Source organism: Stomoxys calcitrans, chromosome 4, assembly GCF_963082655.1.
Source record: "Stomoxys calcitrans chromosome 4, idStoCalc2.1, whole genome shotgun sequence".
Taxonomy (NCBI): domain Eukaryota; kingdom Metazoa; phylum Arthropoda; class Insecta; order Diptera; family Muscidae; genus Stomoxys; species Stomoxys calcitrans.
Genome location: NC_081555.1, coordinates 107,469,227 through 107,492,995, shown reverse-complemented (window position 1 = coordinate 107,492,995; position 23,769 = coordinate 107,469,227). Strand labels below are relative to the sequence as shown.

The 23,769-nt window shown below is 40.4% G+C and overlaps 2 protein-coding genes across 2 annotated transcripts; both read right to left on the bottom strand.

Moving 5' to 3' along the window:
- Window positions 1-7,820: 7,820 nt before the first annotated feature.
- LOC106086077 (pickpocket protein 28) lies at window positions 7,821-15,133 on the bottom strand. Its single transcript, XM_013250607.2, has 7 exons — window positions 14,976-15,133; window positions 14,702-14,902; window positions 14,497-14,614; window positions 12,877-13,025; window positions 8,826-9,033; window positions 8,183-8,768; window positions 7,821-8,120 (listed from the first exon to the last, which is right to left on the bottom strand). Exons 1-7 carry the CDS (start codon window positions 15,131-15,133, stop codon window positions 7,951-7,953), a joined length of 1,590 nt encoding a protein of 529 aa, XP_013106061.2. The 3' UTR covers window positions 7,821-7,950.
- Window positions 14,708-23,219, bottom strand: LOC106086076 (glutathione hydrolase 1 proenzyme). Its single transcript, XM_013250606.2, has 5 exons — window positions 23,084-23,219; window positions 21,985-23,015; window positions 16,076-16,272; window positions 15,507-16,017; window positions 14,708-14,902 (listed from the first exon to the last, which is right to left on the bottom strand). Exons 1-4 carry the CDS (start codon window positions 23,151-23,153, stop codon window positions 15,510-15,512), a joined length of 1,806 nt encoding a protein of 601 aa, XP_013106060.2. The 5' UTR covers window positions 23,154-23,219; the 3' UTR covers window positions 14,708-14,902; window positions 15,507-15,509.
- Window positions 23,220-23,769: the final 550 nt, after the last annotated feature.

Sequence of the window (23,769 nt, the reverse complement as noted above, 5' to 3'; positions counted from 1 at the left end):
CACAGGCTAACCCAAAGTCTACACGCCTAAATTCGGAAACTGCAACGCTGTCAGCCACAAGGCTGCGATTACCTGGTGGGCATCCTATGCCCAAACGAACTAGGCTGAACAATAGTAAGATTGGTCCAAGAACCTTTGCTAATGTCTATAGGTACAGTTTGGTTATGGCAATTGTCGACAAGGGAGAAGAACAGGGCTGCATACCTAGGAATAATTGGAATGGGATAGTCAATGTCCCCTCCAGTTCCTGGGTCTTCTCCAGTTTGTGGCGATGCAGGCTGATATCGGGACAGGTACAGACTAATTGCCTTCGGGGATCAACGCTCACTTGAAATGTAGCGTTGTGCGCTAAAAAGATTGATGAGATCTGGCCAGGTGCAGCACTAGATTAAGTCAAGAAGAAAGATATTCCTTCTCGACCAATTGCACATCCTGGATATCAAGGATTCTCTCAGATCCTGAATTGATACTTGGAAGACTTCAGAAATGTAATCCTAATCTCTCAACCACCGACTGGAAGATTGGTAGATTGGATGAGGCTGATGGTTACCGGAGACATGCAGTATTCGTACTAAACTCTGGCTGTCTCGCAGACCTTAACAAGTCTGAAGAAGTTGTATCCTACGGATTCAACAAATTGAAACTGAAGATCTATAGTAACGGTGGTTGGGGGCGACTCAGCGTTTGTTGCTGAACACTTGCCTGAGGAACTATCGACAACATTGCTAAAATCTGGCGGATTGCAGGAGGCTGAAAAGCCATAATCGAGACAGGAGCGGAAGGCATCGAAACGGGACCCGATATGTTCTGTGTGGGTGGGTCATCCGGTTGGACTGAGCTCAACGTGTGCACCAGCGGGGACGCACGGATCTCAAAAAGTACTTTAACAACTGCGGCTAGTGAAGCATCTAAGGAGGAATAGTCTAGTGTCTTGAGGAAGAGTGGATCCTTAGCTTTCTCACTGCCCCTGAATGCGTACGGAACCTCATTATGAGAAGAACTAACGAATCTTGAAGAATGAACTCCTGGCGGTATCAGGAGTTCTTGCTCATCCTGTGGATCTAACAAGTTGGGTTAGCAGATTATACCTCAAGGAGGTGTACTGTCTCCTCTACTTTAGAATATAGTATTTGACAAGATATTATTGTCTCTGGAAGAAAAAGGTGTACAAGTGGTCGCGTATGCTGATGACTTGACAATTGCGATTAGGGAAAAGTTTCCCAGCATTCTAAGGATCAGATCTACGTGCAACAGCGAAGTGGGCTACCGAAAGTGCTCTAGGTATAAATCCATGCAAGATAGATGTAGTTCTTCTCAGCACGATATACAAGTTTCCTACAATGGTGCCTGTCTCCTAGGGAGGAGGGAATGTTCCATTTACAGAAAGCCCAAAATACCTGTGTATTTTGTTGGACAGGACATTTAACTTCAAATCCAACTTCTTGGAAAGGACAAGAAAGGCAAAAGTTGGGGGTCTACACCGCGTGTCATGCATTGGGTATATACTACAGTTGTCAGACCTATAATGCAATATGGTGTTGTGGTCTGGTGGACGGCGCTTCAAAAGTCCACCTGCTGCTCAATACTCAATCGGATCCAAATTTGGCTTGTTTGTGCATTACAGCCGCACTGAGGACGATACCATCTGATGCACTGAATTTAATGCTTCATCTTATATCTCTGGATATTGTGGCTATCCAAATTGCAGCGGTCGCTGTGAGGTTAAGGGAGCTTTCTCTTTTGTCATGTGGCGGCTACTAACACTGTGTTTTATTCTTGATACAATATCCGATGTTCCAGGCAGTGTGGTTTACGTATATGCTCAAGGTGGTGGGTATCTAAAGTTCTACCCGGCCGAACTTAATGTTTTTTTAATAGTATATTGTTTATTTACCTTTGTCTTACTTTTGACCTCCGTCCGTTGTAATTTGCTGTAGATTGTGAAAAATGTTAAAGAAAACACTAAGAAAAAACACTTTCTTAGATTTGGGCAGTTTTTCACTGAATATAAAACTTCATCAAATTTTCTATGGAAAACACTGCACTTATATATATTTGACTTTTTTTCTATTGCGGATATTTTTCCTTAGCTTTGCTTTCTTTCTTTCTCAATAAATTGGGAACTTATTTTCTTCGCTCGGCCGACAATTTTTTTTTTGCTTTATGGGATAAATTAGTTTTAATTAATATACAAAGCCCACTTTTGTACAATAATTTACTTTTGTTGTTACTCTTGCGTTGTTATATCTGCTTATATGGATAAATTGGTTTTCCGCGCGATTTATACAAACGATCCCGACAAGTTTAGTTATTCAACTGACTGAGGCAACGGTGAGAATTTTGTGGTGTGGAGTGATGTTTGATGGACAACATCTTTACTACGATATCATACAGGTTGTGTATCTGGCACTTGTAACAGTTTCATTAATAATGATGCCACTTTGACACAAAAATGAAGCAAGGAAATAATTTTTTTGTAAGATTCCAATACGATTTTTTCAGCCAATATCCGTGTGATTTTTTCGACAAAAAGGTGTAGAGGTCTACCATAACTGACTGCGCCAAATTTAATTAAAATCGTATGAAAATTCTCCTTTTATGGGCTCAATACTCTATAACGGGAGAGCAGTCTATATGGCAGCTATATCTAAATATGGTCCGATCTGGACCACGTTTGACAGGAATTGGAAGGGGTCTACCAAAACTCACTGTGCCAAATTTCATCAAAATCAGATGAAAAATGTTCCTCGTATGGGACCTTCACTTTATATCGGGAGACCGGGCTATATGACAGCTATATTCAAGTATGTTTCGATCTGGACAACATTCGGCAAAAAGATATGGAGATCTACTAAAACTCACTGTGCCAAATTTCATCTAAATCGGATGAATAATGCCCCTCTTATGGGCGCAATACTCTATATCGGGAGATCGGTCCATATATCACAGCTGTATCCAAATATGGTCGGATTTGGACCACATTCGACAGGAATGGGTAGGGGTATTTGGAACTCACTGTGCCAAATTCGATCGAAATCATGTAATAAATGGAACTTTTATGGCCTTAATACCCTATATCGGGCGGTTGGTCTATATGGCAGCCATATCTAAATATGATTCGATCTGGTCCACATTTGACAGGAATGGGTAGGGGTCTTTCAGAACTCACTGTGCCAAATGTGATCGAAATCATGTAATAAATGGAACTTTTATGGCCTTAATACCCTATATCGGGCGGTTGGTCTATATGGCAGCCATATCCAAATATGATTCGATCTGGTCCACATTTGACAGGAATGGGTAGAGTCTTCCACAACTCCCTGTGGAAAATTTGATCGAAATCGGATGGATCATGACCAATTTATTTCCTCAAGACTTAAGTCGGGAAGATTGGTCTATATGGCGGCAATATATAACTATAGTCCGATTTTATGAGATCCGAAAGTCAGTTTTAAATATAAAGAATAAGAAATTATAAAAAATGGTACAAATGTCTTCAGTTACCAAAATGTCTGAAACTTTATAAATACCCAAAAAAAAAATGGGAATTTACCTGGTAAAAACCCACGCATTGCGAATTTACCCGGTAAAATCCCATCTTTAATTATATCATATTCAAAGAAGTCATCAATTGCCTCCTTACACTCTAGGACAGCTCTTGACCCTTGACCCGCCTTGGATTATTGCCCTCGAAGCTGTTTACTATCTGACAAGATGTTCACACTCGATAACATCGCATTAAAACCGTTCCACTTGCCGCATTGGAGGCCACCGTGGCGCAGAGGTTACCATGTCTGCTTATGACGCCAAACGCCTGGGTTTAAATCTCGGCGTGAACATCAAACAATTTTTCAGCGGTGGTTATCCCCTTATATATGCTGGCTACATTTGTGAGGTAGGATGCCGTGTTAAAACATCTCTACCATATAGTGTCGCTATGCGGCACGCCGTTCGCACTCGGCATAAAAAAGCAGGCCCCCTTATCATTGAGCTTAAACTTTAATCGGACAGTACTCATTGATATGAGAGAAGTATCCCCTGGCCCTTAAGGGAATATTCATGGGAACATTTAGCTTAGAATCTGAAGCCTGCAAGAAGAAACTGAACTCATTCTTTGGGTTCTCAATATAGGCGCCCAGATCAGTTCTCTCTTTTAACTTTGATCCGTACGCGTAGCATGAACTAGTGTTTCGCACTCGATTTCAACTATTGTTGTTGTTTTTGTTTCGACATTTGTTTGTGGTCCGTGTCAAGCACCATAGGTGAGCAAGCTTGTACGACAGATCGCCGCGGGAAAGTTATAGCCATTGGTTATTTAAAAGCGCCAATAACTCGCCTTGTCATATCGAGTATAACAGGCAGTCAATGTTTATGCTAGAGTCGTTGCCGAACGGCCTCTCACTGAGAACCTCCACTCGTTACCGCCGATTGTTGCAGTTGCAAATCACAGCTCAGTGCTCCAACCTGTGTGGAGCTCAAAGTCTTCCCGTGTCGAGCTAAAACTTTTCGTTCTCTGAACCTGTGTAATCTTCCAGTTCGAGAGGTGTCGACTATATAGCTATGTCCGCCTGTCTTCTCTATATTATTATATAGGTCGCATTTATTTTGCGATTGTCATGACATTTTGCACATGTCACTTCTTTGCCTCAGTGCGACACCTCTGTGGAGAGAAATTTTTACATGGCATAAAACGGCCCAACTGTTGCCAGCATTAGGAGGGAAAAACCACCGTTGACAATTTCCTTCGGACGGTCTCGTCAGGATTCGAACCCAGGCGTTCAGCGTCGTAGGCGGACATGCTAACCTATGCGCTAGGGTGACCTCCGGTAATAACTACGGTTGACAAATGACAACATTATGGCAAATTACCCAAAATCTGACGAACATATATATGGGAGCTATATTTAATTCTGAACCGATTTCGAGCAAAATTCTCAGATATTGTGGTAGTCGTCAAAGAAAGCATTGTACGAAATTTTGGCAATACTGGTAAAAAAAAAAATGCGTTTGTAGTGGCTTTTGAAGTGAAAATCGGGCAATATACATATATGAGAGATATATCTAAATCTGGACCGATTTCTATGAAATTCACCAGTAACGTCGAGAGTCATATAAAAATTCTTCCAGCCAAATTTCGAGAGAATCGTTTAACAAATAAGCACTTTTTTGCAATATTTTTCAAAATTGTACAAACATATATATGAGAGCTATATCTAAATCTGAACCGATTTCGAGTAAACTCCTCAGATACTGTGGCAGTCGTTGCGCAAAATTTTGGCAAGATGGGTCAATAAATGTGCTTGCAGTGGCTCTAGTAGTGAAAATCGGGTGATATATATATATATATATATATATATATATATATATATATATATATATATATATATATAATATATATATATATATATATATATATATATATATATATATATATATATATATATATATATATATATATATATATATATATATATATATATATATATATATATATAAATATATATATATATATATATATATATATATATATATATATATATATATATATATATATATATATATATATATATATATATATATATATATATATATATATATATATATATATATATATATATATATATATATATATATATATATATATATATATATATATATATATATATGATAGCTATATCTAAATCCGAACCGATTTTCATGAAATTCACCACAAATGTCAAGAGTCGTAAAAAAGTCCTTTCTGCCAAATTTCGAGAAAATCGGTTAATAAAAGACCATTTTATTACAATATTACTGCAAATCGGACGAACATATGTGTGGGAGCTATAGCTTAATCTGAACCGATTTTGACCATACTCTATGTATATTGTGGTAGTCATCGAGGAAAGTGTTGTGCAATATTTTGGCAAGATTGGTCAATAAATGTGCTTGCAGTGACTCTAGGAGTAAAAATCGGGTGATATATATATATATGAGAGCTATATCTAAATCTGAACCGCTTTCCATGAAATTCACCAGTAATGTCGAGAGTCGTAGGAAAATCCTTCCTGCCAAATTTCGAGAGAATCGGTTAACAAATGACCATTTTGTTGCAATATTACTGTAAATCGGACGAACATATGTATGGGAGCTATATCTTAATCTGAACCGATTTTGACCACACTCTATTTTTATTGTTGTGGTCGTCGAAGAAAGCGTTGTGCACTATTTTGGCAAGATTGGTCAATAAATGCGCTTGCTGTGACTTTAGAACCTAAAATCGGGCGATATATATATATATATATATGAGAGCTATATCTCAATCTGAACCGATTTCAATGAAATATTGAGAATCAAGAGAAAATCCCTCCTGCCAAATTTCGAAAAAATCGGTTAATAAAAGACCATTTTATTGCAATATTACTGCAAATCGGACGAACATATATATGGGAGCTTTGTCTTAATCTAAACCGATTTCGAGCAAACTTTCAAGATAATGTGGAAGTCGTTGAGGAAATCGTTGTACGAATTTTTGTGAAGGTTGGTGAATAAATACGCTTGCAGTGGCTCTAGAAGTGAAAATCGGGTGATACATATATATATATGAGCTGTATCTAAATCTGAACCGATTTCCAGAAATGTCGAGAGTCGTAGGAAAATCCTTCCTGCCAAATTTCGAGAGAATCGGTTGACAAATTACCATTTTATTGCGTTATTACTGAAAATCGGACGAACATATATATGGGAGCTACATCCAGATCTGAACCGATTTTTTCCAATTTCAATAGGTTTTGTCTCTAGGCCGAAAAATTTGACTGTACCAAATTTTAAGACGATCGGATGAAAACTGCGACCTGTACTTTGTACACAAATTAACATGGACAGACAGACGGAAGGACAGAGAGACGGACATAGCTAAATCGAATCAGAAAGTGATTCTGAGTCGATCGGTATACTTATCAATGGGTCTATTTTTCATCCTTTTGGGTGTTACAAACAAATTCACTAAGTTGTAATACCCTGTACCACAGTTGTGGTATAGGGTATAAAAATCATATGGCAGCCATGTTAAAACTTCTCTCCAAAGAGGTGTCGTACTGCGGCACGCCGTTCGAACTGGGCTATAAAAAGGAGGCCCTCTATCACTGAGCCTAAACTTGAATCGGAAAGCACTCATTGGTAGGTGAGTAGTTGGCCCCTGTTCCTTAACGGAATGTTCATGGGCAAAATTTGCTAATTTTTTTGGTCTCAAATGAATATTTCCTTGTATTACAAATGGAACGACGAAGTTAGTATACCCCCATGCTTTGAAGGGTATATACGCATATAGAATGGAGAAATATTATTTTATTATGGTGTTAAACAAGGGTTAAACCAATAATACATTTTACAAATTTCAAATTGGTTTAATAAAGAAAAACTAGGCTATTATGTAGTTGTGAATACGAAAAAGCCAATTTTACCTATTTTCGGTTTATAGAGCTGTATTATGGGGTTGCCCAAAAAGTAATTGCGGATTTTTCATATAGTTGGCGTTGACAAAATTTTCACAGCTTGTGACTCTGTAATTGCATTCTTTCTTCTGTCAGTTATCAGCTGTTACTTTTAGCTTGCTTTATAAAAAAAGTGTAAAAAAAGTATATTTGATTAAAGTTCATTCTAAGTTTTATTAAAAATGCATTTACTTTCTTTTAAAAAATCCGCAATTACTTTTTGGGCAACCCAATAATTATTTTTGAATACGGGTTTTATGGTTTTATATGCTTTATTGCTTAAAAAACTAACATCAGTTTTTTGGTGTTAAAGAATAGTTAACTGTTGCTGAATAAGTTCTCCATTACAGTGAAAATGTTTTCTTTTTCACATGAACATGCATGTGCAAAATAATAGCAGTGGTGAGAATTGTGCGTAGACTACAAAAAAATCTAATATTTATTTCATCATATCGTTCAGCTCCAAATCTGTTCCATATTAATCTCCAGCATTATTTTTAGCAGCCAATTGTTGTATATTAATGATATTTCTATGGAAACATCTCTCCCAGAGTTGAGCCAAGGGTTTCATTATGAAGAAGTAACAAAATTCCACCACTGAAATGACACTGAAGCCAATCATCAAGCTCATAATGCCACCAGTTTGTGCTGAAAATAAAAAGGACGACAAATCACCAAACCCCCAAACCCTCATCTCTATACAAACTTACATAAATACTCTGTTAAACCCGTGTAGGGCGTCTTAACATTGCTGCGATAGAAGTTTTGCGGAAAATAGATATTCAAATAAGCTAAATTTTCCGTTATATATTCCTTGGTGAGATTTCTCATAAACGAATTGTCCACATCAAAATTCTCACTGGCCAAGGGTGTTGAGAATATTTTTGGTGAATAGCTTAAATCATGACAGCCCGATAAACACTCCTGTTTGCATTTTGAGTTTTCCGGATCTGTATAATCCTTTTCGGCTTCCACCTGACAATCGAAATGTTCAATGTAACAGATGGTGGCATTGGCAATTACCTTCGGCAGATGATAGGGTATACAATTGCAAGTTCTCAGCAAGAAGTTCGCATCACATTCACTTTCACAATTACGTCTGGTGTAATACTGGAAATAACTTAAAGGACGTTCATTACTAAAATAGCACTGACGATCTTTGGGCGATATGGAGCGTAAAGTGGGCTGGGCTTCATCCTTAATGGCGTTGATGCGAAAACTGGTCTGATAGCCAAGACTCACCGATAAACCGGTTTCTTTGATCTGGGGCGAATCAATGGGGTTGTGTAACTGGACCTGCATTAGAAGCACAGTTATAGCACAATTTTAAGGAATTACAAGCTTTTGTTTTACCTTAAAGCCCGGTCCATTGGTTGATGAACAATAATAATCATCAATGTCTCCATTTAAAACCAGAGTTAAGCCATTGCTGATACCTGAACCCACAGCTTTGCGAGGGTAAAAACGCTTGGGCAGATCTTTGGGATAGCCGTTCTCTGGATGCCAATCAATGGGGATCCATTGGCTGTCGATAGTTGTAAAATCTCGGCTCATTGAATAGCTGGAAGAGATAAAAGCTTAGTCAAAAGACATTTTAAATTGTAACAAAATTGAAACCATATAGAAAATAGCAAGTGCATAATTTCTGACACACAAGATCGTAATTTCAGCCTAAAGACTCCGGGAGTCAAATTGGGAAACCAGTTTAGATAGAAGTTTATCAGGTCATGTTAGAAGTCTTAACAAAACACCACGCACTTTGGGTTAGAAAACCTAGTAAAAAATCTGCCGTTTGAGAACGGGTAAAGATATGTCTTTGACATTTAAGTGGTCCAGGCACCTCTCGGAAAGCCCCTAAGGTTGGTCACCTCGGTATTTCGAGGTTAGAAGTCTTAACAAAACACCACGCACTTTGGTTTAGAAAAACTAGTACAAAATCTGCCGTTTGAGAACGGGTAAAGATTTTTTTGAAATTTAAGTGGTCCGGGCGCCTCTCGGAAAGCCCCTAAGGTTGGTTACCTCGGTATTTCGAGGTGAAAAGTCTTAACAAAACACCACACATTTTGGTTTAGAAAACCTAGTAAAAAATCTGCCGTTTGAGAACGGGTAAAGATTTTTCTTGGAAATTTAAGTGGTCCGGGCGCCTCTCGGAAAGCCCCTAAGGTTGGTCACCTCGGTATTTCGAAAACTTGTTCCGTCTGCCAAATCTTCATTTGTGACCCAATTTCGCGAATATTTTGCTAAATAGTCTTCAGAAATTCCTTGAAAGTTAAGTTGATGTCGAGACGTCTCTCCGATAGAAGGAGTACACTTTGGCGGCCTTCTTGAATATTGAAGGGGCCTTCTATAGTGTGGAGATAGGATCGATGGTCGCCGCATTGGATCGCATGGGGATTCACCCAATAATCTCCCAGTGGACCAATAATATGTTCTATGGCAGGATTATTAATGAAACCCTGGGAGATAGTGTGGTCAGAAGGCGGGTGACCAGAGGAAAGCCCCAAATGAGGGGTGTTCTCGCGGATTCTATGGAATCTCGTGATTAATGTAATTCTGTTGGATCTCGGTGGGGATGGCTCGAAGAAAGTCGCTTATGCGGACAGCGTCGCGCTGCTGGTCCGAGGCAGTTTTTTGTCGACGATCAGCAAGATCATGGAAGGAAGGTAGATGAAAGCGATGGGTTACCAGAAATGGGTTGAGGACCAAGCCAAGGAAGGCAGAGCTGATGCTCTTCACGTGTAGATACAATATACCGGAGTTAAAACTCCCGATCTTGGATGGTATCACCCGAGGACTGTCAAAGGAGGCGAAGTACCTTGGCATAGTCCTCGATTCGAATAGGTTCTGGAAGAGGAGTACCGAGGAAAGAAGGCGTTAGGCCTTGTGCGCTTTTTACTCCTGCAGGAGGATGTTTTATAGAAAGTGGGGTGTAACCCCCAAGAGGATTTATTGGATGCACGTATAAGGTCATCATGAGACCAGCACTAACCTATGGAGCACTGGTATGGTGGAGGACCGTGGAGAAGAGGACACGAACGAGGGAGTTCGAGAAGGTCCAGAGACTGGCCTGCATCGGGGTCACAGCGGCACTGAGATCCGCACCGCAGGCAGACCTGGAAGCGATGCTGGATATGTAACCCATTGGGTCCTATATTCGGAACTGCTCCGCTAAGTTCGCGCTTAGGCTGAAGGAGCTCGTCATGCTAAAGAAGAAGAGGACACGAACGAGGGAGTTCGAAAAGGTCCAGAGACTGGCCTGCATCGGAGTCACAGGCGCACTGAGATCCGTACCGCAGGCAGACCTGGAAGCGATGCTTGATATGCAGCCCATTGGGGCCTATATTCGGAACTGCACCGCTAAGGTCGCGCTTAGGCTGAAGGAGCTCGTCATGCTAAAGAGGAAGAGGACACGAACGAGGGAGTTCGAGAAGGTCCAGAGACTAGCCGGCATCGGGATCACAGCCGCACTGAGATCCGCACCGCAGGCAGACCTGGAAGCGATGCTGGATATTTAACCCATTGGGTCCTTTATTCGGAACTGCGCCGCTAAGGTCGCGCTTAGGCTGAAGTAGCTCGTCATGCTAAAGAGGAAGAGGACACGAACGAGGGAGTTCGAGAAGGTCCAGAGACTGGCCTGCATCGGGGTCACAGGCGCACTGAGATCCGCACCGCAGGTAGACCTGGAAGCGATACTGGATATGCAGCCCATTGGAGCCTATATTCGGAACTGCGCCGCTAAGGTCGCGCTTAGGCTGAAGGAGCTCGTTATGCTAAAGAGGAAGAGAACACGAACGAGGGAGTTCGAGAAGGTCCAGAGACTGGCCTGCATCGGGGTCACAGGATGCATTCTGGGTCATATGGATGCGGTGGGTGGATCTCAGAGAAGGATCTCAGACTACCTGGTACCAGTGTTGACTGGGGTAAAGTCATTCGCAGTTCGTTTTTCTGGGAGGAATGTATAGAGAGCAAATGCTGTACTTGAGGAGGATGAGTCCTCCATCTACACCAATGGCTCCAATATGGAGTCAGGGACTGGATTGGGAATCTACACTGACGAACTCAATATAGGTTTGTCTCTGGGACTGCCAGATGAGTGTCCGGTCTTTCAGGCAGAGGTCTGTGCCATTACAGTAGCCGTAAGAGAAATTCTGGTAAGGGTTTTACCGCCCCCAAAGCTCAGAATTTATGTGGATAGTATGGCGGTGCTGAAGACCTTGGGGTCGAGTATGGTTGATTCGAGATGCGTGGCAGATTGTTAGGAATCCATGGATAGGCTCCGGGTCCACGATGTAAAGATAACATGGGTTCCTGGACATGGGGAACCATGCCATTACAGTAGCCGCAAGAGAAATTCTAGTAAGGGTTTTACCGCCCTCCAAACTCAGTATTTATGTGGATAGTATGGCGGTGCTGAATACTTTGGGGTAGAGCATGGTGAGGTCGAGATACATGGCGGATTGCTTGAAATCCCTGAATAGGCTCCGGGTCCATGATGTGACACTGATATGGGTTCCTGGACATGATGGGATTCTAAAAAATGAGAGGGTGGGCAAGTGCGCCAGGTATGTCTCTGAGATCGCCGATCGAGTGTACGATCTTTTAGGCAGATATCTGTGCCATTACAGTAGCCGCAAGAGAAATACTGGTAAGGGTTTAACCGCCCTCAAAACTCAGGATTTATGTGGACAGTATGGCGGCGCTCAAGACCTTGGGGTCAAGGATGGTGAGGTGGAGATGCGTTGCGGATTGTTTGGAATTCCTGAATAGGCTCCTGAAGCTGACATGGGTTCGTGGACATGATGGGATTCTACAAAATGAGAGGGTGGGCGAGTGCGCCAGGTATGTATTTGAGGCTGCCAGACGAGTGTACGGTTTTTCAGGTAGGTCATTACAGTAGCCGCAAGAGAAATTCTGGAAAGGGATTTACTGAAGACCTTGGGGTCGAGGATGGCCAGTTCGCGATGCGTGGTGGATTGTTTGGAAACCCAGGATAGCCTCCGGGTCCACTATGTGACGCTGACATTAGTTCCTGGATATTAGGGGATTCCAGAAAACGAGAGGGTGGACGAGTGCGCCAGGAGGGGTTTATCTGCGCCGGGCGGACCAGCCACGGGTCTTGCACACGTGCCATTTGTCGAGCTACTGAACACAGTAGAGGAGATGGCCCGAGCGGCGCCGGTGATGATATGGGACTCGGTGGATGGTTTTCGGACTGCAAAGGCGCTCTTGCCTATTGACTTCGATAGGCAACTATATATATGGTAGTGGAGTTATAATGAAATAGGATGGTTAATAGCTCAATTGTGGTGGGTATCCAAAGTTCGGCACGGTTGAACTTTATATTTTGTTCTAATTATATCTTAACAAAAAAGAGCGTGTATCTAAAAAAAAATTCTTTACTTACTCTCCTTTGTAAATTAAGAATGGATGTGCGATATTAAAAGAACAGCAAAGACCCTCGTCCAGAAGGACTTCTCGAAATAAATCGGTGCATGTTGTTAGAGTTTGATCCCATTGACACATGGCTATCATCTCGGAACAGGGTTGGGCGTTCTGAAAGTAGATATTGAAATTTGTTTTCATTGCAATAAGAACTATATTTAATTTTGTTTTTTTATACCCAGAAAAATTGGAAAATTTGTTGGATACCAACCTAACCTAACCTTATTTCTTGTAACCTAACCTTATTTCTTATAGTAGGCTTGTACAGAATATTGTGGTTTTTCAACAAATTCTTTAGTACTGCAATTTAGCGTACAAGGAAAATAAAACCATCACCACACCGAAGCTGTACAGAAAAAGCACATGTAGTGGCTTGTTAAATGATTTTTATACCCTACACCACTACTGTGGTGCAGTGTATTTGTTTGTAACACCCAGAAGGAAGAGAGATAGAACCATTGATAAGTATACCAATCGACTCAGAATCACTTTCTGATTCGATTTGGCTTTTTCCGTCTGTCCATGTTAATTTGTGTACAAAGTACAGGTCGCATTTTTCATCCGATCGTCTTAAAATTTGAAACAGGCATGTTTTTCGGCTTAGAGACGAATCCTATTGAAATTGGAAAAAATCGTTTCAGATTTGGATATAGCTCCCATATATATGTTCGTCCGATTTTCAGTAATAATGCAATAAAAATAGTCATTAGTTAACCGATTCTCTCGAAATTTGGCTGGAAGAATTTTCTTTTGATTCTCGACATTACCGGTGAATTTCATGAAAATCGCTTCTGATTTAGATATAACACTCATATATATATGGCTCGATTTTCACTCCTAGAGCGACTGCAAGCGTATTTATTGACCATTTTTCGGTTCAGTTTTAGATATAGCTGTCATATATGTATATCAATAGTTTGTCACCCAAGACCAATCTTCCCAAAATTTTGCAAAACGCTTTCCTCGACGACTATCACATTATTTGAGAAGTTTGCTCGAAATCGGTTCAGATTTAGATATAGCTCCCATATATATATTCGTCAGATTATCGGTAATTTGCAATAATGTTGTCATTTGTCAATCGTAGTTATTACAGTTTGAACATATTTGCTCGGCGAGGTCCATCAAAATTGGTTCAGACTTGGATATAGCTCCCACATTGTACTTATAGGGTAGATGTAGGGTATTATACAGTCGGCACCGCCCGACTTTTGCCTTTCCTTACTAGCCTTCCTTATGGATACATTGTTGTTGTTATATGTTGACTTGCAAAGAGTGCCCTTTCAACACCAAATTTGTATTTGCGGTCTCTGAAATTCAAAATAATTGTTGCCGGAAAATTAACAAATTTCGTCATTGTTTTTTCGACCAAAGTTGTTGTTATACAAAATTAATTTTATCTGTGTGGTATTACTTTAACCATTGGTATCAATTTTTCGTTCGGTGTATTAGAAGATTCGTCTTCCGGGCCGAGTTTGGATAATATTTATATATATTTGAGGAAAAGGGCATCCAAAGTTCGGCTCGGCCTAACCTAATAGTTTTTTATTTTTATTTTTATGTTTTTGCATAATTTTCTTACCCTGGTTATGAAACTGCCAAAGGTATCATTGCTTTTATGAAACTTTGAGGTAGCATATGAGGTGTAGTTTAGATCTTGAAAACAAACTTTGGAGCTCATGGCATAATCTGATGAATTTCTAAAAATAATTAAGATTTTTACATTGAATATCTTGTTTATAGAAAACAGAGTAGATATATGTGGCTAAAACTGCCCATGGCCTTACCTAGGAAAGCCTCCAACTTTTTTCCTACTCGCCTGATTCATATTACAAATGGTAACCGATGGAAATGGTTCGTTGGTCACAAAAGTGGCTTGGGGGTTCATGATGATTATGACCGGTGAAGTTTGCCACTTTTCGATAATGTTGATGGCAAAGCTGATGGAATTGTATGCTGCCGCAACAAAGCAAACAAGGAAAAATAATCTGAAATGGAAAAAAAAATTAGTAAAACTTTGAAGCAGAAAGAAATCTGAAAAAAAAATGGTTATGCACCCACTTTTCCCAAAAAATTAAATATTTAAAAGCCAAATATTTTAAACCATTTAGAGCAGTGCTACTTAGGAATTCTTTTAGCAATTCCATATAGAAGATAATCAAACGCAATACATAGCCCGGCCTGGGGGCATCATGGGGAGTATTCGATTGATTAGGCATTTTAGTCCGTAACAGATGACACTTTCAGATGATGGCTTTTAGGCAACTAAAGCTAAAATTTGTTTTTATAGTAAAAGTGACCAGTAATTACTCGATTTAATTGATATCAGCTTACAATACAGTCAATAAGAGGCCATGGCACTTATTGTAATTAATTTTAGTGCTGCTAGAATTAAGTGTTTTTATTTGAAAGTAATTGTATCCAAATGGGTCTTGTGAAGACTTTGGAGATTTTTAAAGCAAAACGAAAAAAGAAATTTTAAAGCATTTTCCTTTTTCCTTTCGCTGATATCATACTGGAGAACACTTTCTCCCTTAACATGAAAACTCAAACCTATGTCTCTATATCAAAAACATGTTTCTCTGTACTTACCTCCTAAAAACCATCCACACCACCCTCCTTGCGATAGTCGACATTAGCCAAGATGGCTCCCATCACCATTTCCACACCACAAACGGCAGTGTTTTTATGACGTACTCTCTCTGTGGCATGACCACGAGACTCCAAATCTTCCACCACTTCCTGCAACACACCAAATTCATATTCCAACACATTGGGCAACAATTGATGATGAAAACGGGCATAGTCAATGGCTTGTTTAATATTTTTATTCATCCACAGAGTGCGTATCAATATCTGCACCAGAGTGGATATAATGCGTGTTCCACCTGCAGCCCCAGTAACCAAACGTGTTTCTCCGCTTTGTTTATGGGTCACTATCAGCGGCACCATCGACGACATAGGTTGACGATGTGCCTCCACATAGTTGCGGTTGTGAAAATTTGGCAAATTGAAATAATTCTGTATGCCCTCAATGGTGAAGTCAGACATGGCATTGTTGAAGAGTATGCCAGTGCGAGAGCCCATGCGACCACTACCGAAGCTGAGGCAAGGAAAATTTTTAAATATTATTTGTATATTTTTGTAACGAGAAATCTTACTAGTAGTTTATGGAACTTGTGGCTGATACAGCATCTCCATTAGGGCCCAACACCGAAATTTGTGCCGTACCATAGTCTGGTGTGCTAAGCATATTCTCTTTAGCTCCATAATATGCAAGCTCATCGTAGGATTTTTGATCGTCTATCAAATGCGATATATTTTTGGCATACTCGGGTGATAAAAGTTGCAACAAAGTCTGTAAAAAATGTATGTAAGAGTATTGGATAACATATTGGGTTGCCCAAAAAGTAATTGGTTGCCCAAAAAGTAATATAGTCGGCGTTGACAAATTTTTTCACAGCTTGTAATTGCATTCTTTCTTCTGTCAGTTATCAGCTGTTACTTTTAGTTTGTTTTAGAAAAAAAGTGTAAAAAAAGTATATTTGATTAAAGTTCATTCTAAGTTTTATTAAAAATGCATTTACTTTCTTTTAAAAAATCCGCAATTACTTTTTGGGCAACCCAATATGTGTATATTGTTACCAAAAACAAGCAAAAGCGTACTAAGTTCGTCCAGGCCGAATCTTATCTACCCTCCACCAAGGATCCCATTTGTCGAGTTCTTTTTCCGGTATCTCTTCTAGGGCAAACATAGGATAAATAATAAGAATTGCTATGCTATTGGAGCTATATCAAGCTATGGTCCGATTCGGACCCATAATTCAATGCTGGAGACCATAGTAGAAGAAGTCGAATAAGAATTTGCGTCCTTTAGGGGCTCAAGAAGCAAATTAGGGAGATCGGTTTATATGGGAGCTGTATCAGGCTATAGATCGATTCATTTGACACATATGGATGATGGTCATGAAAGAAGCCGTAATACAAATTTTCAGCCAAATCGGATAATAATTACGCCTTCTAGAGGCTCAAGAAGTCAAGATACCAGATCGGTTTAGATGACAGCTATATCAGGTTATGGACTAATTTGAACCATACTTAGCACAGTTGTTGGGAATCATAACGAAACACGTCATGTCAAATTTCAGTCAAATCGGATAGAAATTGCGCCCTCCAATGGCTCAAGAAGTCAAGATTCAATATCGGTTTATAAGGCAGCTATATAAGGTTATGGACCGATTTGAACCATACTTAGTTGTTCAGTTTTCAGTCCTAGATCACAACTAAGTCTTGTCAGATATCGAAATCGTCTTTTTGAGAAAATGTGGTTCGTTAAATTGGCCCATCTTCGTCTTCCTCGCGATCAGGCATATTTCAGTCTTCTATGGGTTAATATTGAGACCACTGGGTCTAGCCCAGTCATATGCCATATCCAAGACCCTTTCGGCCCTTCTGTATTGCTGGTTCGGATTCTTACCCCTTTAAAGTTTTATAACATCGTCTGCATAGCAGACGGGCTCAAATCCCTCCTCAGTCAGCAATCGTAATAGGTCATTTATATCACCACTGCTATGGGTGACCTCCATAAATGACCTATTACGGATGCTGACTGAGGAGGGATTTGAGCCCGTCTGCTTCGCAGACGATGTATAATACTTCTAAGGGGTAATGATCCGAACCGGCTATGCAGAAGGGATGAAAGGGTCTTGCATATGGCATATGGCTGGGCTGGACCCAGAGGTCTCAATCTTAACCCAGAGAAGACTGAAGTATGCCTGTTCACGAGGAAGACGAAGGTGGGCCAATTTAACGCACCACGTTTCCTCAATAAAACGATTTCGATATATGACAAGGTCAAATACTTAGCTGTGATAATGCACAGGAAACTGAATTGGAAGTGTCACATTCAGAAGCGTATTGAGAAGACTCACAGATGTTGGGCACTATGTATACGGGCCGTAGGCTTGAAATGGGGCCTGAATCTGAGGATAGTCCACTGGCTCTACAGGAGCGTGACTAGACCAATACTCACTTTCGCCTCAGTAGTTTGGTGGACTTCTATGGAGAAAAAGTGCAACATAAGGACCATACAACAGATTCAGAGAACATGTTGTCTTGGTATAGACGGAGCCATGAGGACCACGGCCACTAGAGCACTGGAGACTATTCTAGATATCCGACCCATTGACATACAGATTAAGTGTGAGGCAGCCACTGCAGCTATGAGACTTAAGGCGATGGGAAAATAGATTGAGGATGGGAGCAGTCATACCATCGCGGTATAATCGAGGCGACGATAGGAAACCTGGAAGGAAGGGAAGAGGTTTCCTATCGGATACCTGGAAGGAATGGAAGAGATTTTCGATCGGATACCTGAGATGAACCTTGAAGTCGAGTGCGAGGCACTGCTGCCATCGGCACAGTCTTGGATTGACGGGACCCTAGTATTGCCATCTTTAAGATCATGCTACACGGATGGATCAAAGCTAGAGGACAGAGTGGGCTGGGGGTCCACATTGACAACCCAGGGACTAAGATCTGTTTTAGACTGCCTGTCCATATTACGGTCCTGCAGGAAGAGATCCGGGCGATCACGGAATGCGTGAGATGGTTTGGTTCCAACGTCGAGTGTAAACATCTTTACCGACAGTAAAATTGCCATTAGGGCAATAACAACCAGGACGGTAAGGTGACGAATAGTCTTGCAGTGTAAGAAGGATATTAACATCGTCTCTGAGGATGGCAAAATCTGCATCATTTGGGTGCCGGGCCATAACGGAGTAAATGGGAATAAAAGGGCAGATGATTTGGCGGTAAAAGCCGGAGGACTGCTGTCAATAAACTTGGTTAGCCTTTCGATACGACGCAGTCTGAGTTAAGGGAGTGGACGTACAATGCGCATGCAACCCTGTGTAACGGCAAAACGGTATATCACAAGTGATAGCATGTATGCTCTACACATGGAAGATGATGAGAGAAAATTCACTTTTTGCAAATTTTTTTATTTCCCAACTGTACAACTTTTAACTGAATAATCAGATGTAGACACTTTTCGAGTCAAAGTCGTTGTAAATTTTTTCACGAATCCAAGTCATGTATAAAAGTGAAAATCGAACCAAAAATGCTTCCGCAAATTGCAAAACACAAAATAGATCTCGGTCAAAATTGCACAAAAAAAAATAAAGTAGAATATCTCTGAAACCAGTGGAGATATTGTAGACCATATCGAAGATTTGGCAGCCGGAACAATTTTTCGAAATACCAAGGAGACTAAATTAAGCGGCCTGCCAAAAGGCGACCGAAAAACCTAGGGCCTGAATTTTTGCACACGATTTTGTTAATACCTCAGCTCTAACCATAACCAAGAGATATCTCTACGCGTTCGCGCACGTCTTTTTATACCCTCCACCATAGGATGGGGGGTATACTAATTTCATCATTCTATTTGTAACTACTCGAAATATTCGTCTGAGACCCCATAAAGTATATATATTATTGATCGTCGCGACATTTTATGTCGATCTAGCCATGTCCGTCCGTCTGTCCGTCCGTCTGTCCGTCCGTCCGTCCTTCCGTCGGTCCGTCCGTCTGTCTATAGAAAGCACGCTAACTTCCGAAGGAGTAAAGCTAGCCGCTTGAAATTTTGCACAAATACTTCTTATTAGTGTAGGTCGGTTGGTATTGTAAATGGGCCATATCGGTCCATATTTTGATAAAGCTGCCATATAAACCGATCTTGGGTCTTGATTTCTTGAGCCTTTAGAGTGCGCAATTCTTATCCGATTGGAATGGAATTTTGCACGACGTGTTTTGTTATGATATTCAACAACTGTGCCAAGTATGCTTCAAAACGGTCCATTACTTGATATAGCTGCCATATAAACCGATCTTGGGTCTTGACTTCTTGAGCCTCTAGAGTGCGCAAGTCCTATCCGATTGGAATGAAATTTTGCATGACGTGTTTTGTTATGATATCCAACAACTGTGCCAAGTATGGTTCAAAACGGTCCATTACCTGATATAGCTGCCATATAAACCGATCTTGGGTCTTGACTTCTTGAGCCTCTAGAGTGGGCAAGTCTTATCCGATGTGAATGAATTTTTGCACGAAGTATTTCGTTATGATATCCAACAATTGTGCCAAGTATGGCTCAAATCGGTTCATAACTTGATATAGCTGTCATATAAACCGATCTGGGGACTTGACTTCTTGAGCTTCTAGAGGGCGCAATTCCTATCTGATTTGGCTGAAATTTTGCACGACGTATTTTATTCTCACTTTCAACAACTGTGTCAAATAAGGTTTAAATCGGTTCATAACGTGATATAGCTGCCTATAAACCGATCTGGGATCTTGACTTCTTGAGCCTCTAGAGGTCACATTTATTCGGGCGCAATTCCTTTCCGATTTGCCTGAAATTTTGTACGACGGATCCTCTCATGTCCATCAACATACGTGTTTATTATGGTCTGAATCGGTCTATAGCCCGATACAGCTCCCATATAAATTGATCTCTCTATTTTACTTCTTGAGCCCCCAAAGGGCGCAATTCTTATTGGAATTGGCTGACATTTTACACAGGTCTCCAACATATAATTTAATTGTGGTCCAAACCGGACCATATCTTGATATCGCTCTAATAGCAGAGCAAATCTTTTCTTATATCCTGTTTTGCCTAAGAAGAGATGCCGGGAAAAGAACTCGACAAATGCGATCCATGGTGGAGGGTATATAAGAACTTAGCACGCTTTTTCTTGTTTAACTACTTTTTTCGATTTTCTCCCACTGTGCGTTGATTAGCTTCCAGCAGCCCCAAGTCACCAAGCCAATAATAAAGTTTTTGAAATGCCTCAAATAGTTTGCGTTTTATTAAAAAAAAAAAAAGTTGTCAAGTAATAAATGACCCTTTATATATAAAGCAGCTCTATCCCAAAATGGTCAGATTTGGCCCGTACAAGAACTTAGCCTGCTTATGGGAAAAATAAGGATCTTTGCAAAATTTCGTTTTAATATCTAAATTTCTGATCGGAGCCCACCTTGACGCAGAGTTTAGCATATCTGCCCATGACGCCGAACGCTTGGATCCCGGCGTGAACATCAGAAAGATTTTCAGTTGTGGTTATCTCCTGACTAATGCAGGCTACATTTGTAAGGTAGACTACCATGTCAAGTAATAAGGAGGCCACCGTAGCACAGAGGTTAGCACGTCCGCCTATGACGCTGAACGCCTGGGTTCGAATCCCGGCGAGACCATCAGAAAAATTTTTCAGCGGTGGTTTTCCCCTCCTAATGCTGGCAACATTGGTGAGGTACTATTTCATGTAAAACTTCTCTCCAAAGAGGTGTCGCACTGCGGCACGCCTTTTGGACTCGGCTATTAAAAAGGAGGCCCCTTATCATTGAGCATAAACTTGAATCGGACTGCTTAGTGAAATGTTCATGGGTAAAATTTGCATTTGCCATGTTAAGTGGTGTCGCTATGCGGTACCCCGTTCGGACTCGGCACTAAAAAGAAGGCCCTTTATCATTGAGCTAAAACTTTAATCACACTGCACTCATTGATATGAGAAAGAAATGCTAAATGGAATGTTCGTGGGAAATTTAGTTAGTAATCCCAGATGATGGAAGGCCAAACGGACTGACGGGCAGACAGGCAGACCGATGGAAACACGGACATACTTAAATCGTCTTAGATTTCAACGATGATCAGTAATGTTTTGTAGGGCCATCGATGGATTTTCCGATGTGTTGCAAACAGACCATCAGAAAAAAATATTTTCAGCACTGGTTTTCCCCTCCTAATGGTGGCAACAGTTGTGAGGTAATATGCCATGTAAAACTTCTCTCCAAAGATGTGTCACACTGCGGCACGCCGTTCGGACACGGCTATAAAAAGGAGGCCCCTTATCATTGAGCTTAAACTTGGATCGGACTGCACTCATTGCTATGTGAGAAGTTTTCCCCTGTTCCTTAGTGGAATGTTCATGGGCAAAATTTGCATTTGCAAACAGATTGACAAAATGAATTTACCCTCATACTTAGGTGATTATTTCCAAATTTCATACTCACCTCCTCGTCAATTTCTGTGTCATATTCCCAACGTTTGACAAATCCAAATTTGAAAGCTTCCACGATTCTATGAACATCCAGCGCTTGAAAATCTTGCAGCCTTACAAATGTCTCTCTAAAATTTTCCAGCATATGCATAATAAAAGCCAACACATGACCACTGCCTGGTGGAGGGGGCACATGCAGATAAAACGCATCAAAATCAACTTTTAACGAATCTCGAATATCAACACGATATTCATTTAAATCACTTAAGGTAATGGCAGAACCCATTTCCTTTAGATCCTCAACAATCAGCGAAGCCAAGGAGCCATTGTAAAATGTGGCAGGACCTTCGCTCAATAGCATTCTATAGGTATCACATAACTGATTGGGTATTACAATATGACTTCCCTCACGCAGGAATTGTTGATTGGACGGATTAATAAACATTTTGCTTAGCAAAGAATCTTGGCGTATTCTCTGCTCGTTGAGAAACAAGGCATCACGTTGATGACGGGTCAGTTCATAGCCTTCGTCACATAAATCCACTGTGGGCTGTAAAATATATTGCCAAGGCAGTGAGCCAAATCTGGCATGGGCTTCATAGTAAGCAGCGATTTCTCCCGGTATTGCAATGGCCAATGGAGACTTTGCCAACATATCGGAAGTCTTCAAGTCTTTGAGAAGTTGTTCGTTGACTTGCAGGGGTGCCCTTTCTCTGCCCAATATGCTGTAGGCTTGTTTCTTGAGTTTATCATAGTAGGTCATTATTACACCACCTCCTATACCCATACTCTGCATGGTAACCAGACCATTGCAGAGTAGAGTTCCCAGAGCACCATCCATGGCATTGCCACCATTTTGCATAAGAATTTTGCCAATGTTACTGCAGACACTTTTATCCGAGCATACAGCAGCCTCTTCGTAGACATGCAGTGTAGACATTGAGGGTGGCTGCAAAACCTCCACATTGGGAGGAATTAACCATTTGGAAATACCTTTGGTAGCGACTTTTGAACAAGTTTTTTCTTTCTCTTTTACAGATGGAACTATGGATGAAATGTCTTCAAAAATGGTAAGTTGCCAAAAAATTTTTTTTTTAAATTTTTGTTGTTACCTTGTTTGCCTTGAAACACAAAGAAGTACAGATATGCCAGAATTAATCCTAGAATAAATTTCAACCACATTTTTGTTTGTTTTTTTTTTGTTATTGTCTAAATTTTACTTAAATTTTTTTCTTTTTGCAAATTGTATATCTTATTTGGGTTTGGAGTATCACAGCTGTTTGTTGTTATGAACTCTTCACCACATATGTGTTTTCAGGACATGCGCAATAATTACTCTGTGGTGCTTTCCAAAAGCTTTTGAGAGTGTAAAAAGTTTTTACATTCAAAGAAATATTTGATTTGGGTTCTAAAAGCTTAAAGTTAGCATGATTCATGAAACATAGTGCCCCCAAAAGCTTTTAACACAAAAATGTTTCAATACAAACAGGGAAGTTTTTTGAGCCCTTTGTACCAGTCCAGTGAACCAAAGCTCAGAATTCGGTCAAAAGTCTATACGAAACTCTGACAATTTTTCCGAATTCGGATCCCAAGTCTTAACGAAAAATATATGAAGAGTTGACACGATGTCGATATGAAATGTCGGAGGGAATTTTGATGTTTCCGCTAAAATTTCTGGCAGTATGCTTTTAGAATTCTGAACCAAATTTATGGGTAGTTCAGAAGGGAAATTTACTTACTTACTTTACTTTAATTGGCTATGACAGAATATTTCTTCCACTAGCCGAACGTAGAATAG